Raw genomic sequence first — 15,057 nt, 5'->3', positions numbered from 1 at the left:
GGAACTGTGGGGTTTATTGTATAACCTTTAGAGCCATCAGTCTTCACTGCTACATCATAAAAAGAAATCTTCATAACTACTATCTTATTACAACTATTAACTATTTATTTAACAAAAACACGTCAATAGAAATGGCTAAAATTTGACCCAGAACAGCCTCAATGGACAAACATTTGTAGCACCTATACAAAAGTATAACATTTTAAAATATTTTCATTTTTGTGCATTTTGGGCCACTTTAGAAGTCATCACATTTCAGAATAAAAGACATTTGTGGTGTTTTTATAGTTGTCAAATGTCAAAACTGGTCAAATTTGACCAAAACAGTATATAAGGGTTACATCATAAAAACAATCAAGGGCCACACAGTAACGCATGAAGTGAACTAAAAGTTATTCAAGCCAAATATTCTCTTGGCATTTTCTTGGGTCACTATTATCTCTGATGTGCCATAAAAAGGATTTACTGCCATTTCAGCTTTTTTTATTCCACTCTCAGTTCTCTCCTCTCCTTTCCACAGCCTTCATCATTTACTCTCCTCTTCCTTCAACATCATTCTTCCTTCCCAGGCTTCCTCATCTACCAACAGCCTCCAGTCACAAGTTGACCCATATAAGTGTGAATGTAGCTGTGGGCCAGATAAGTCCACTAGAGACCCACATAGATTCTTTCATTATCTTCACTCACACTTTCACCCGTTCACCTGTTTCACAAACAAACACCACGATACATTTAGTGTTTGTACTACGTTCACATTCACAAACATACCGTGCGTAGAAACACCCACCCACACACACTCATATACCAGTACACGTATAGGCACACTTTCATACACGTACTAGTAATGGCCTTTCTTGTAATTACTGTAATTTGTCAAAAGCACACCTTGATTTATGGTCAAATTAAAAATACACCGGAAAAGAAGCTGCAAGTCCTGGTGACTCCGGCTACAGAGAGTGATTAATGCTCTGCCATTACGGGCGTGAGAGTGGCATGATCCGGATACCCTGCCACGCAGAGAGAGAGAGGCGAGGGAGAACATCAACTCTACGCATCCACGGTGCTCTGGTATAGATGGAGTAGGTGTCGTAGGTGTGTGCATGTGCGCTTGGGGTTGCGGTGCGTGGGATGGCTTGTGGATTGAGGGTGTAGGTTATATTGCCAAATTTAGTAAGTAGAGCAATAATGCGTGGTGCACAGCTGTTTTAACTCACAGTAGAGCTAGACTGTATGAAGCCTCGCTCCATCTCCATCCAGGGAATCTCCTTTATAATTGACTTTTTGCTTTGGTTTATGCAAATACCACAATGGCTCTGGGTCATGAAACGGTGCCATTTGCTTGGGAACCCCAATAAACAGATGGGGAAATTATGCTCTTTCTATGCTAACTGGTAAATATATTGCCTGTATTTCTCTTTTACTGGGGAAACATCTGATGACTTTTTGTCTGTGGTGAAATAACGAGGTACTGAATGACAATGCGAAAGGGTTGAAGGCTGCACAACAACGGCATGCAGTGAATAATGGATTTAGTGGGCTGGCTAGAGAAGAAAAGCAAACGCACCACAACAACCTTTAAAAAGCAGAAAATAAATCACAGAAGTCATCTTTCATATACTACATGATGGAGTATTTGTCGAGAGATAATGCATCTTAAGGTGTGTAGTGTGTGTGTGTGTTTGCACTTTGCTATGATGTAACAAATTCCCTGAGAAACATTATTGTGTGCTGTGAGCAGTAAAGGACAGCAAACTTTATCATCTAAACTTGGAGAGCAGAGCCGGTAGAGAGAGAGAGGGAGAAAGAAGCAAAAAATAAAACAGATGAGAGAGCTGTTCCATTTGTCCAATTTATCTAAAATCACTTGGCTATATCAGAATTCAAGTACTTTTAAATTGCCTTGATGATATAGTTAGAAGGAACACAGGCGAGAGACAAGAATTGTGCCAGTGAGGAGGTCTTTGGAGCTCGATGCAGTTAATATGCCAACCAGGAGAGCTTCATGTTCACACACTGCTTCTGAACATAAAGTGGAAGTCTCACTGTTAGCAATGCCAAGCCTGGAAAGGACCATCTCCTTCAGGTAATTTTTGTTCTTCTTGAAGTCAAGTCTTAAGGAACGCTTACTTAAGAAATGTGAGTGATACTATAAAGAAGGCTAAAGGCTGGCATGATTTTTAGGGGTTTTTTTTTTTTTTAGGAGTAATCATGTTTGGTGGTGGGATTGTAGGAAGCCCTACAGAGCTCCCCCCATGGTCTCGCTCTGCAAGATACAGATAAGGTGGCTCTCTTCATTTCTTCTCTGTTTTGCAGCAGCTGTCTGCGTGGTATGCCCTATAGCTTCACCATGCACCATACAAATCAAAAAAATGTATTTTCCACCTCAGATTTGCAAAAATGAACAGAAAGCAATGTCCTTTTATGATGGCCCCTGCAAAAGGTGGCGATAAATGCGCACAAAGATGTCCAGCTTCTGCACGGTAACAGTAACGGCATTACTGATATTATGAAGTACCATTATTTCTGAGAGCTTGCCAGGTTGGCAGCAGCAAACTGCATCAACTTTACTGCCACCTCTGAGAAGGCAGCGGCGAGGCAAGACACAAACAGCTTGCAAAACTTAGGTGAGCTATAACACCATCTCAAAATCAATACATCTCACTGCTGTATTTCTCTGCATCACGGCAAGAATCGTCGAGACAAGAGAAACGTTTAACCGTAACTTTTTCAGAAGTGACCGCCTCATTTATCTTTCAGTAAATGTCATTGACTGACTCGCCCGCCTATAACGCCGCTCAGCCCTGTGGAGATGTTTGGTATTTGCAACATATGGCGCTTCTTCTTAGAATGCATGAAGTTTAAGCTCACATTCAAATTCCTCGTTGAATCTAAAGGCATGTCTTTTGTAAAAAGCAGTTCATTTTCTGTGCGTTATTTTCTTCCCCTTATGGCTATGATTACTTTTGTAGAGAAACGGAGAAAACATCATTTCAGGGGAGATGAAGGATCAATTTGAGCCGTTATTTCATAAATTGGAGTCCTTTTTATCATTTTATGCATTATTCAATAGAAATTGCATTTCTCACCATCGGGTCAAACATATTTTACACGTAAATAAACTCAACTTTCATAAAAAGCAATTTCTTGACTTTTCTATTAAGCTTTTGAAATTTCTGCTTTGTTTGGAATGGTTGTCATATCGAGCTCTAGTCTTTGAGCAATGTGAAGTTAATTGTGTAACACTCGAGTCTAAAAGTCTAAAAACACACATTTAATGTAATGTAATTCTTCTGAAGATATTTAGATTTTAAAACTACATTCAGTAGCAAAATAAGTGGATGAAAGGTTAACCTCAGGTTTGCATTGGATCTAGATTCAATGACTGAAAGATGACAGCACTGATGACACACAGCAATGTGAAATAAGATGTTTTCTAAGGTCATGAAGTGAGAAAGAGGGACATGTTCTCCATTGGCATCCATAACCTGCCCTTTTCCATTTGCTTATTCCGTACATTTCTATTTTCACTCACATCAATTTTTCATGTGAGCAATGACCAGCTGAGTATGAGGAGAAGAAGAGGTGATGTGATTGGAGGACAGACAAAACAGAAAGACAAGTAGTAAAACCAAGAGCCAGGGATAGGAAATGTACGGAGTGACATCACAAACAGCTCAGGTTGCCAAGAGTGGGAAAGACAGACAAACAGTCTGCACCCTTTATGTATACACGTTTGTTTCCTGGATATGGCCATTAGCCATCAGCTTGAACCCGGGTCTGTGCCAACAGGTATCTCCTGCTAACAGACCTCCCCTCCACTGGTAATTATACAGGGGGGTCTACAGCAGGTGGCAAAGGGCTGAGCAGAATTTACATAAATCTGCATGTGTCACTGGGCCTGGCTGCAGCCTCTGGCACTCTGTATAAATCACGCTTATACTCAACAGACAATTTGTTCAAATTTAACAAAATGGATGGTGGGGAGTAGTATCAATGCCCTCTCTGAAAACGAGTTGGTGAATGATTTGAATGCATTTGCACTAACAGATGATTTTCCCTTTTACTTTTCACACACATGTTGCAAGCTATGGACACTGAACCGTCCTGCATATGATCACATTTTTAGCTGATTGAATACATACATGTATTGCATGCCTTAGTTTCTTTTATGTTGTTTTCATCATGGTCTTATTGTTTTTCATTTGTTTGTGTAGGTGCTTTGAATCTTTAAGAAACACTTAAAATAATCAGCAACCATAAAGTACTTTTCATAAAACACTTAACTGCACATTTGTGTTGTGCAGTAATCTGCAATTATAAACCAACAACACAACACAGGACATAGTGCAGTTTATATGCAAGCTTTCATTTTTATTGTATTTGTGCATGCACATGTATATTTATGTTTGTACTGTGTGTGTGTGTGTGTGTGTGTGTGTGTGTGTGTGTGTGTGTGTGTGTGTGTGTGTGTGTGTGTGTGTGTGTGTGTGTGTGTGTGTGTGTGTGTACAAACATGTATATTTATGTTTATACTGTGTGTGTGTGTGTTTGTGTTTGTGCACATGTACAGTATGCATATGTGTGTGGGCAAAGGCATGTCTATGTTTCGGTCCACAACGTGTGGACAGTGGGACCCCCCCATGGTGACAGGTGTTTCTGCTGACAGGAGCATATTCAAGGTAATGGAACCACTCTGTCGTCCCAGAGCAGAGCACTAAAGCAGAACTGAGTTCTGTCTCCTACTACACGCACCACTGAACCTCTAGATGACAAAATGCCTCGCTGGCTGACCGAATCAAACACAATAAAGCCGAAAAAGAGGAAAAAAATAAGATTGAAAGGGAAAACGCTCATATTTGTCGCATTTTGCTGCCTAAGTAGGAAAGTATGTATTTTCAATTGCATCAGCTGTCCATCAGTAGAGTGCCACTTAAAAAAAAAAAGTTGGTACTGTTTAAGATCATCTCTACAACCACTGTTTGACAGTTCAGCTATAAAATAATTATACAAGTTGCCTAAAGCAGGTAATGACATTCTACCAATGTAGTTTCACAATGAGGAGTACAACACATTGAGATGATGAAATAAATAAAGAAGTGGCTGAATAATGAGAGGGGAATGAAAACATATTTCAGGATAAATGACAGACAGCAATAACGATCTATAAATTATTCCCATTTGAATTTACATATTTCCTTTGCATTTCATCATATTGTACAAATAAAACAACAACAACTCACTGCAAAAGCGAATGAATTATTGAGCAAATGAATTAGTGAAAACTTCCTCAGCTCTGTAGTGAGACTACCGGTAGCTGACACGCCAACAGCCATAACTCACAACCCCAGAGGAGCAGACTGCTAGCCGGTAGACATTATTACTGCTCTCTGTGGAGACGATGTGGAGCTGTGCAAATAGGCACTGCTGCAGGGTCCCACAGGAGAAGACTTGACCAATAAGTTGTGGCAGCAATATGGAGTTGAGATTGGACTTCTGTGGTCTGAGTTTCGCAATGGAGTCTGTGGGGAATCTGAGCGACCACTGCAGTAACAAAAGAGTGACAAGGTTGCCTCCCTACGGACTCCCAGATGGAACCGAGCAGGCATGATGATGACCCCTCAGCTGTGAACTTCATGACCTTCCTCTCAACTACCTCTCAAATCTTTCATGTTTTGATTATAAAACCTGCTGAGATCAAACACATATTTCTGCATAAGGGAGAAATAGTACTCAGAGGCTGTTGAGGAGTTCTCCAACAGGCTATGCCAACTCAATCATGGTAACTGGTGTATTGGGAGTGAAAAAGCTTGAGCAAAACAGTCACAAGGCAAGCACACATTCATATGAGTGCACAACACACGCAAGGTTCACTGTACAGCCCAAAGCTGTCCTCAGGAGAGGACAGAAGTAGAAGAAAAAAATACTTTTGTAAATATCACCCAATCAAGGAGAATAATTCATTTACCGAAAAAAATGATGTTGTTGTTATTGTGGTGCTAAAAAGGCAACCACTTCTACATCCGGTTTATAAAAAGAATCCACATGCATTCTAATGAATGTGAAGAACAAAACAGCACACACACACACACACACACACACACACACACACACACACACACACACACACACACACACACACACACACACACACACACACACACACACACACACACACACACACACACACACACACACACACACACACACACACACACTGCCTACTGACCTGGAGGGAGCCTGGCTTTGCTCTGCTCAGCTCCCCAGGATATACTGCTATTCAAATCCTCATGAGCCACACAGGCAGACTGAGGGTTTATATGTGTATGCGCGTCTGCATGCCCACATGCAGATTTGTGTTCAAGAATGACACAGATTTAAAAGAGAGAGAGAGGGAGAGAGAAATAGAGATACAAGGAGGTAGCAAAAGAGTAGAATTGAAAAGCAAAGCAGAGAAAGTTAGATTCAACACAGCTTTGTTTGTTTTGCTCATTTTTTTACTGACCTTGTATAAGTGGCTGGCCTTTCTGGAAAGGTCCACTGTACGCCACCTGGTATTGTTTGACCTGGAAGCCAGGCACACAGCCGTCATGGAGTCCATCCTGTTGGCCACCCACGTGGGCAACCTGTGACATAGAGAACAAAGGAAAGGTCAGACTATCACACATGAGCACATGGTTTCTGTGCAGATAAACCTGCCAGGCATGACAGGAGGAAATAATAACTTATAAATATTTCCCTTAAAAAAGATAATCGTCTGTAATCCTGACCAGGCAACATAAGGCGGAAGAAGATTTGAGGCGGAATGAATGTTTGATAATGAGAAAAAGAAAAGACTTCCACTTGCACAATGTTTTTCAAGTGTCACGGGACTGGTCTAATTAATGGAACTGCTTTTAGGTTCATTGTGGATAGAGTTGAGATAGAGTTTAGTACTTTTACCATCAGAATCATTTAACTTATGCTGACTGATGCAACTTCCATCCGTTTTTATAGCTCTGATGAGCAGCTAAAAAGTACAGCAAATTATAAAGTTACATTTAGAGGCAGCTGTGATGGTTTGGCTGTGTAATCATCATCTAAAAATGAACACTTTGCACAATAAATTAGTGTAGTCACACCATTTTAATTGTTGTGTCATAGTTTCACCACATAACATTTGCAAACTAAACTAGGTCATGATGCCATTTGGTAGAGTTTTTTTTTTGTTTTTTTTTACAATTCAATTAAAATTGACTCAAGACTCTGCAACATTTCCTTCCCTGACTTTTCATTGACCCATTTTCTCCACAAATCAAAGTTATTCAATTTAAACATTATGTAGCAAAAAAAAAAAGCACTTTAACCACTCTTTTGAAAATAACCTTTTCTCAAAGGGTGGGGGTTCCCATGGAGACAGACCGTAAGGTGCTGTGCCTCAACTGATTCTCAGATAGAGACCAAACATACTCTAGATAGGAACAGATTTCCAGCTGAGAAAAAATAACAGTTCAGGTTATATGTAGGTCTGATGTATTAATTGAAAGATAAGCCTTTATGTTGTTTCTTTCAGACTCTACAGCTTTTTTTTTTTTTTACATTGCAATGTGATATTTTCTAAAGCGAGCAATTTATAAATACAACTGAGGTTTTGACTTCTGTCTATTACTATAATATCAAGTAATCATTTTATTAGCGTGTGGGTTTTGTTTAGTATGTGTTATGATAAAGAGTAGCTACGTCAAGCATTCAGAGGGGGTACAACTCTTGATAATTAATTCATGTCATTCCTTTAATTCAGTTAAAGATTTACAGGGTTTTCTCCAAAAGGTTGAAGTGGCAAAGATAGCAAAGGTGAGAGCATGTACCGTGGTTAAAAATATTTTTGAAGCTGGTAGATAAAATCTGCAGCTGAAACTTCATGTCACCATACAACTACACACTGTTCCCAAAAACTGACAAATCCCCAAAATAAAAGTTATGCAAATGACTGGTGCAGGTTCAGTCAATAATAAATCAGTGATTTATCCTTAATGAAGTTTAAAGGGAGCAGGGAGTTATCCTTTAGTTTTTACACTTTTTGTTGATGGAGAAAAAAGATTTACAATCATACAATAAGTCAAACACTCAACAGAAATGTGTTTCAGCTGCACAAAAACCTGTTTTTTCTTCTCTCAAATGAAACCCTGAACAGTGTGTAAGAGTTAAAGAGTGTAACACAGAGTCAAATCTAACACTCACTCTTCACTTTAGTTAGATTTTTCTACACAGGTTCATTTCATTTGCAGCCAGCCACACCAAACAATTAGCATTACACAATTTGATACTACATAGTTTGTTTGAGTTAGAAGTTGTCTATTTACTTTGAGCCTTGCATTGTTTAATGGAGTGCACACATTTAAGCAATGTAGGGTTCTGTAGAATTTTCTGTTGTATTAATCATTTCTTTCTGTGTTTTTTTTTTTTGAGTTACCGTAGTGGTGGGAGGCCTCTTCCTGGTGGAACAAAAGGCGGGGCTAAGGGTGGAGCGCGCTTAAATCTTGTGCCAAGCTCATCAGGCTGAACCACTTCCTGCTGTGCCATGGGGGGGTTTAGTTGGCGTCCATTTTGTTTTCCCCTTGTGTATTATTCGGTTTGGCCAAGCCACTATATATGTGCTCCCTTATGTTGCTTTGTCAGGTCTGTTCTGTTCTGTTCACACCTCAGTTCTTTGTTGTTATATTGAGTATAGTTATCTTTTGTTGACCTCTTTTATAGACATAATTAATAAGTTTGCCTTGGTTTTTGTAAAAGATTTAATTTTTGGGTAAATAAAACCCTATTCTTTTGAATCTATATTCCTGTCTCCTCGTTGCCTTAGCCTACTGCTTGATCCCTGACAGTACATTGTGGGCCAGCTTGCCAAGCAATAAACCTTCCACTCAGGCTGCATGTGAGTCACAATTTGGGTCCTATTTAGGTGTGGGACTATTGTAGTGATACTGCACCAGCTGCAGCAGGCTGGGATTCACATCTGGCGTCCATGAGTTGACTGGATAAGATAAGATATGGTATATCTTTATTGATATCCCCTCGGGGGAATTCAAATTGATACAAGCAGTATAGTGGGGGGGGAAGTAGCAGTTTAAAGGTTAAGTGGTAAAATAAATACAATAAAATAAAAAATGTAAATAAAGTACTGTATACAATAAACAATCTCTCTGCAAGTAGATGTGAAATATATAAATGTGCAATGCAGAAGTTCCTGAGGTTATATACATATGTGCAATGTGCCAGGGATTTACATAGTAAACCACAATGTTCCTGGGATTAACATAGTAAGGACAACATGAGTCTTTTTTAGTAGGAGTGGGAGGTACTGGGAGTTGTGGCGTTGTACAGTCTGATGGCTGATGGTATGAAAGAGCCCCCCCCCCCAAGCGCTGGCCAAAGACCGGGCTTATGTTGGCAGTCGGTTGTGAGATAGGCTCATTATGCATATATGTCGGAGTCACTGTATCTCCATAATGTTGCAAATATGAAATGGGACAAAAGTTGGGTGAGCATTCCTATGGACGTCCACTATTCATTTTAAATGATGACACATCTTGCAGTGGGGTATCAGACTATGCTGTCAAAAATGTTCTTAACCCTTTGACTGGTATCACCGTTCCGTAACTCTGGCCAAACATACCTTGAAACTACCTTTGTATCCACAGCCAAACAAAGAGCAGATACTTGGGAGGTTTGACTCCTTATTTCTATATTATATATGCTGACCAACACTAGCTGGCCCCACTGGCTTGATAGGCAGTCTCAGTAGTCCAGACCCCATCCCTTCTTATCTAGCTCCACTTGTCTTATAAATAGCCACTTGCTATATCAGAAACTTTTCACACCATATTCTCTGGCAAACTGCATGCAACTTTAAGCCATCCTATAATTCTACATCTGCCCAAGAAAAGAGCAGATGCTCAGCTTCTTAATCAACTGTACAAAACAAATGTTTGAAAGAAAATATCTGGTTTTGCATCTCATAACTCTTGTGTCACACAAGTATATACCCTAAAGTGAGGAGGCATAATCAGGAATGATGGATGACCCCGTGTCTATCTCTTTGATAGTGAGGTGGGTGGCTCCACCTTATAAAGCCACTCATGGAGTAATGATATAGAGCATTTTTCATAGTGAGAAGTCCCACTCCTGTTATCAAAGAACAAGGGTCAAGAGATATTTGATCATTTTGCCATATAAGCAGGTTTTAAAAATAAACATGCTACTGATACTGCAGCTCTGAAACAGACAACCTTGATGGTATTAATACACCAACCCAAGTGACTTTCTGGAAGCACCCCCATCCCTAATATGTAGGTCAGCTTCGAAATGTGTGCTGAGAAATGATTAGTTAAACACTGTAAGGATATAGAGAGTAAGAGGTGAAGGGACCCATTGATCACAAATAGATCCACCAAGCAGTGTGAAAAGCTTTCAATACTAGACTGAAATCAAGCTGGACAAGGCCAGTATCAGGTCAGGAATGGGGGGAGATGATAGATGGAGGATTAAACCATCAGTATGTTGAGTGGTCAGTCACTTTTCAGTGGTTGTGATTTTGTATGTCATTATATTATTTGAAACTATTTTATATTAAAATGTTATAAAATGTGACAATTCAGTATCTGCAAGTAAAAATTGTGTTTGTTTGGACTATCCTCACACAGAGCTGTGATTAGATATAGCATACAGTATGGTATGCATGATACTGACCAATTTGCATGTGCCAAACTGTGCCATCTGTCACCAGTGTCAACCAGTGACATTGCAACTGCTAATTTTCCTCTTACAACTCCCCCAGAGATATCAAGAGAGCTTCCACATGAAAATAATAATAATTAAACACAGAATTATGATCTTTGTAATATGCTTACATATTCTCCTCATTTGACAGACACAATCCTATATCACAACAGTGATGTTATAACATTTATTCAGTGAAAGAAACATAGCGAAAGGCACCCAGGTATGATTTCCATCCAGACCAGAGAAATGAATGTTTCAAGAATTTACTAAAGAACCTTTTCAAAATCACTATCCGACTCATCAGTTACACAAACAGCACAAGAGTCATGCAAAAATCACTAAAACTGTCTTTATCAAAGGACTGTTGCATCGTTTGGTGTCAGTGTGACAAAGGATACAACACTGATGGGAAATGGTACTAAAGCCCATTTATGTAATATGAGATGGTGTCTGTCGTTATGTCAGCCTCACTTAATAATAACAATCAGTTGTCACTATTCACTTTATCAGGAATTTCAGCAGTTTTCAGCAGTTAATGGGGAAAATGACTTCAGGCCCTATTTTTCTAGTAGCGATATGACAGTTTGGTATTTTCCTGGCCCCTTAAAATTCATTTTGCCCTCCTGTGTGGTATTTTTGGGCCAAGTGCAGCCCACACGGTGCACAAGTGGAAGGAGAGGTGTAATAAGATGAGAGGTTCATTCAAAACGAGGCCATGCATTTTGGAGGAAATTGGGTCTTCGACACGAAAATACATGCATCAAAACCATGTCTGTTTCTGGCTCAACATCACTTCTGCATCTTACTAGGGAGTCTAAGAGTCTAATGTTTTCATGCTTCACTGGGATTGGCACAGCTGTCAAAGCAATGAGACCAGTGATATGACTGACTGAGGGAGTATTTATTAATCACCACACCCTCTGATCTATATTTCACTTCAACCAGCCCTTTTTAACGTTGTGGTGCTGCACATACAGGAACCAAAATGGCAGGTGCGCTTGAAGACACGTAGTAGGAAAGAAAAATTATTATGATAAAAGGCAGAGGCTGTTTAAAATGTTTGTCCTGATGATGGAGCTTGATGAAAAGTTGGGGGTTCAACAAAGTTATTGCAATAAATCTTGTTGGGGCATTGACGTCTGTACCAAATTTCACTATAATCTATCTGATAGCTATTGAGATATTTCAGCCTTAACCTCAAATGTGAAGTCAGGAGGTCACCAGAGTCATTAGAATTCCTCTAATGGGGAACATGAATGTCTGTACAAAATTTCATTGAAATCCATCCAGGTGGACCACAACAGACACCCACACTACCCTGTTCACAAGTCCTGAATCACTCCTGCAAGCACAGAAAATGAAAAGGATCCCATCATGTCCATACGTTAGAACCTTATGAACAAACAAGGCATAGACCAAAACATTAGCGTGCATATGTCCTCGACATTTACTTGACTGAATACGACCATCAACACTACTACACCATGTGTGGAATGTGCTCAGTCAATGGTGGGGGGGGGGCCCTCACCTGCCTGCCCGTAGGCTTGGGAGATTCACTCACAAAGCCAACTAGCCAGGCACTTCTTGGATAGGGCTTTACTGGCCACTCCCTCTCCACATGAACAACTGGTCAGTGCGCAGAAAGAGGGCCGTGCGTTCAACAAAACATGCCAACAAGAAAGTGTTGGTCTGAGAATGGCACCGTTGTCGTCACCACAAAGCAGCAAACATCTGGGGTTAACCAACAGGGCACAAAACTCTCTCACTCTCTTCATTGAGGTCAGCACAAACAGCAAAGCTGACTTGAATGACAAGGCTCACGGGTATCACTCACTGGGGTTTCAAACACCAACAGTAGTCCCCACTTGGGGGCAAAGACAGACATTTCAGGGTGTCATCTCCTAATGCCCTGCAAAAAACATTTCATGAAGGGCTGGTTGAAGACAGGTCTGTCACCAATACCATCATGACAGGAGGAAATTGCAGCTGCCCCTCAGTCCCTTTTCCACCAGGTACTGTGGAAAAGAGAGAATCTCTCCAACTGCACATGCCAGGGTGTGTAATCTCTTTTACTCGCACCACTCCACTTTCTATGCAATGATGGATCTTACTCTTGCCACTTGGATGGTCTGCACCGCTTGAACAGAGAGTCCATCCCGTCCTTCTCAGGAGCCAAGCAAGGTGAGGTAGCCCAACATAGGCAGCATGCCTACAGGGCCCAACTCCTGGTATAGAGTATATATAAACTTGAGACCGATATGGGTGGGGGAATAAGATCCCTACTCACTCCACTGCCATGGTCTTCAGGAAATCATGGCGAACTGAAGTCAGAAGTGAATTTCTGAAAGTCAGCAATGTTGCAGACGAGATGTCGTTGTCACTGTCCATCGGGTGACTCATCATAAACAGGGAAATCTACCTCAAGCTCTAGGTTGCTCTTGTCGCAGTGGAGCGAGATCTCACAGAACCCAAAAAGGGTCCCACCATTGCAAGTGTTGAGTTGTAGAAAGTCCTCAGCAAGTCAATGGCTACATCATCCTGACCTGCATGGTGCTGTCAAGGGCATGTAGAGGTAAAGTGAGCAGAATTCTCTGTCACTGAAGTGAGAAGGATGAGAGCAGCAATGAGATGTTGCCTTTTATGCTGTTGTGAGGCACACATAATTGGTAGGCATGTCCTAACTGGCCCGCTAAGTACAGGCAAATTTCAGTGGGTGATTCTGTACATGTGATTGGAGGAGGGTATTACTCATAGAGTCCAGTAGAGGGCAGAGCCTGTGTGAGATAGAACAGAGAAGATAGAATAATTTCACCCAGCAAAATCTAGGCTGGCCAATGAGATCTATCTGCATGATGAACCAGCTTTGGCAAATGTTCAGCCATAGAGGTCATTACACATAATTCCCCTGCAAAGTAATCACTACACCCTGGGGACTTAATGCTTTTCCTTCCGGTGTCAGAATGTTCTTTCACTTCCATCACAAGACTTCTTGACAAGGTGGGATTACAATGCTTGGTCATCCATAAACTCAATCAGGTTGACTAAAGGGGCCAGAGGCCTGTGGGCAAATCAAGACTATGTGGGAAACAGAAAGAGACATTACCATATGCACACACATACATGCACAGCGATATAAGTCTATGTGCACACAAGCATGTGGATACCTGCAAACACACAGCACACAGCAGGAATCAACAACATGAACACCCATTGTAATGCCCATTAAGGGAGAAATATTATAATCCTGCCCCAGTGATTCACAGTATGACAGTAAAAAGCATTAAGGCAAAGCAATGCTAATGACAATGTTATTAGCCAAATAGGAATATTGTTGTGGACAATATATTCCATCAGGAAACCATTTATGAATGTACTATACATGTAAAGGTTATATTATAGCAGAATGAATTGAAGCTTTTTGACAACTTCTGCTATCTTCTGCTCTGAAAATTCAATTTTTTCACGAGTAAGAATTAATTAAAATATAATCTCAAAGGATTGTGTGGACATTATTTTACAGAGGGAGATCCGTATCAAGATCTTATATGCTCTTTCGGCTTCTCTATGCACATCTGTGTGTGCCTCTTTGTGGATATGCATGTTTTTGCAAACTCTTTTGTCTTCCTTTCTGAACTGTATGCAGTAGATATGGAGGGAACTGATTCAAGTTCATGTGTATTTAAATTAGATTGCTATTTTATGTGTGGACTTTTATCAGTACACACACACACACACACACACACACACACACACACACACACACACACACACACACACACAAAATAGATTAGTGCGCAATGAATACAAACATTTACATCTGTTTCCAAGGGAACAAAACGTGAACATATGTGCACCCACAGGCCCTGTTTCAGAGTGTGACTTTTAAGACTATATGCTGTGAATATGTAATGTCTTTCACACGGTGATAAGTGGATCCTGACCTTGATGTGCAGCAGGTGCACAGCATAACAAGGAACCGTAATACAATATCCCATCATTTTTTTGATATGAAATGTTTGATTTTGTTTAATTGATCTTGTGTACAGACTTGGTTCAACAAATGTTTATTAGAATCAACAAATATTATATGATTGAGGTTATATTATATTGTATGTAGTTTCTTAAAGGAAAATATTACTGTGTTCTAATCAATACATCAATTGCGCCAGCTGTTCTTAAATTCAAATGTAGTGTAGTTTTGTTTGCCAAGAGGCATACATCACTAAATACAAACTGGTTAAGATACACAAATTTAGTGGCTTTATTGTCATTATATTGAGGGTCATACAATAATATAAAGAA

General features: G+C 40.2%; 1 protein-coding gene across 1 annotated transcript in view; it reads right to left on the bottom strand.

Annotated features, from left to right (window-relative positions):
• The window catches only part of cdh13 (cadherin 13, H-cadherin (heart)), a 270,635-nt gene that overhangs the window by 250,096 nt on the left and 5,482 nt on the right, over positions 1-15,057 (bottom strand). Inside the window, exon 3 of the mRNA XM_062421569.1 lies at positions 6,503-6,623. Within this exon, the coding sequence (XP_062277553.1) occupies positions 6,503-6,623 (121 nt within the window). The remainder of the gene's footprint in view (positions 1-6,502; positions 6,624-15,057) is intronic.

The sequence above is a fragment of the Scomber scombrus genome, chromosome 6, assembly GCF_963691925.1.
Source record: "Scomber scombrus chromosome 6, fScoSco1.1, whole genome shotgun sequence".
In the NCBI taxonomy this organism is placed as follows: Eukaryota; Metazoa; Chordata; class Actinopteri; order Scombriformes; family Scombridae; genus Scomber; species Scomber scombrus.
This window is presented reverse-complemented; position numbering and strand designations above follow the sequence as displayed.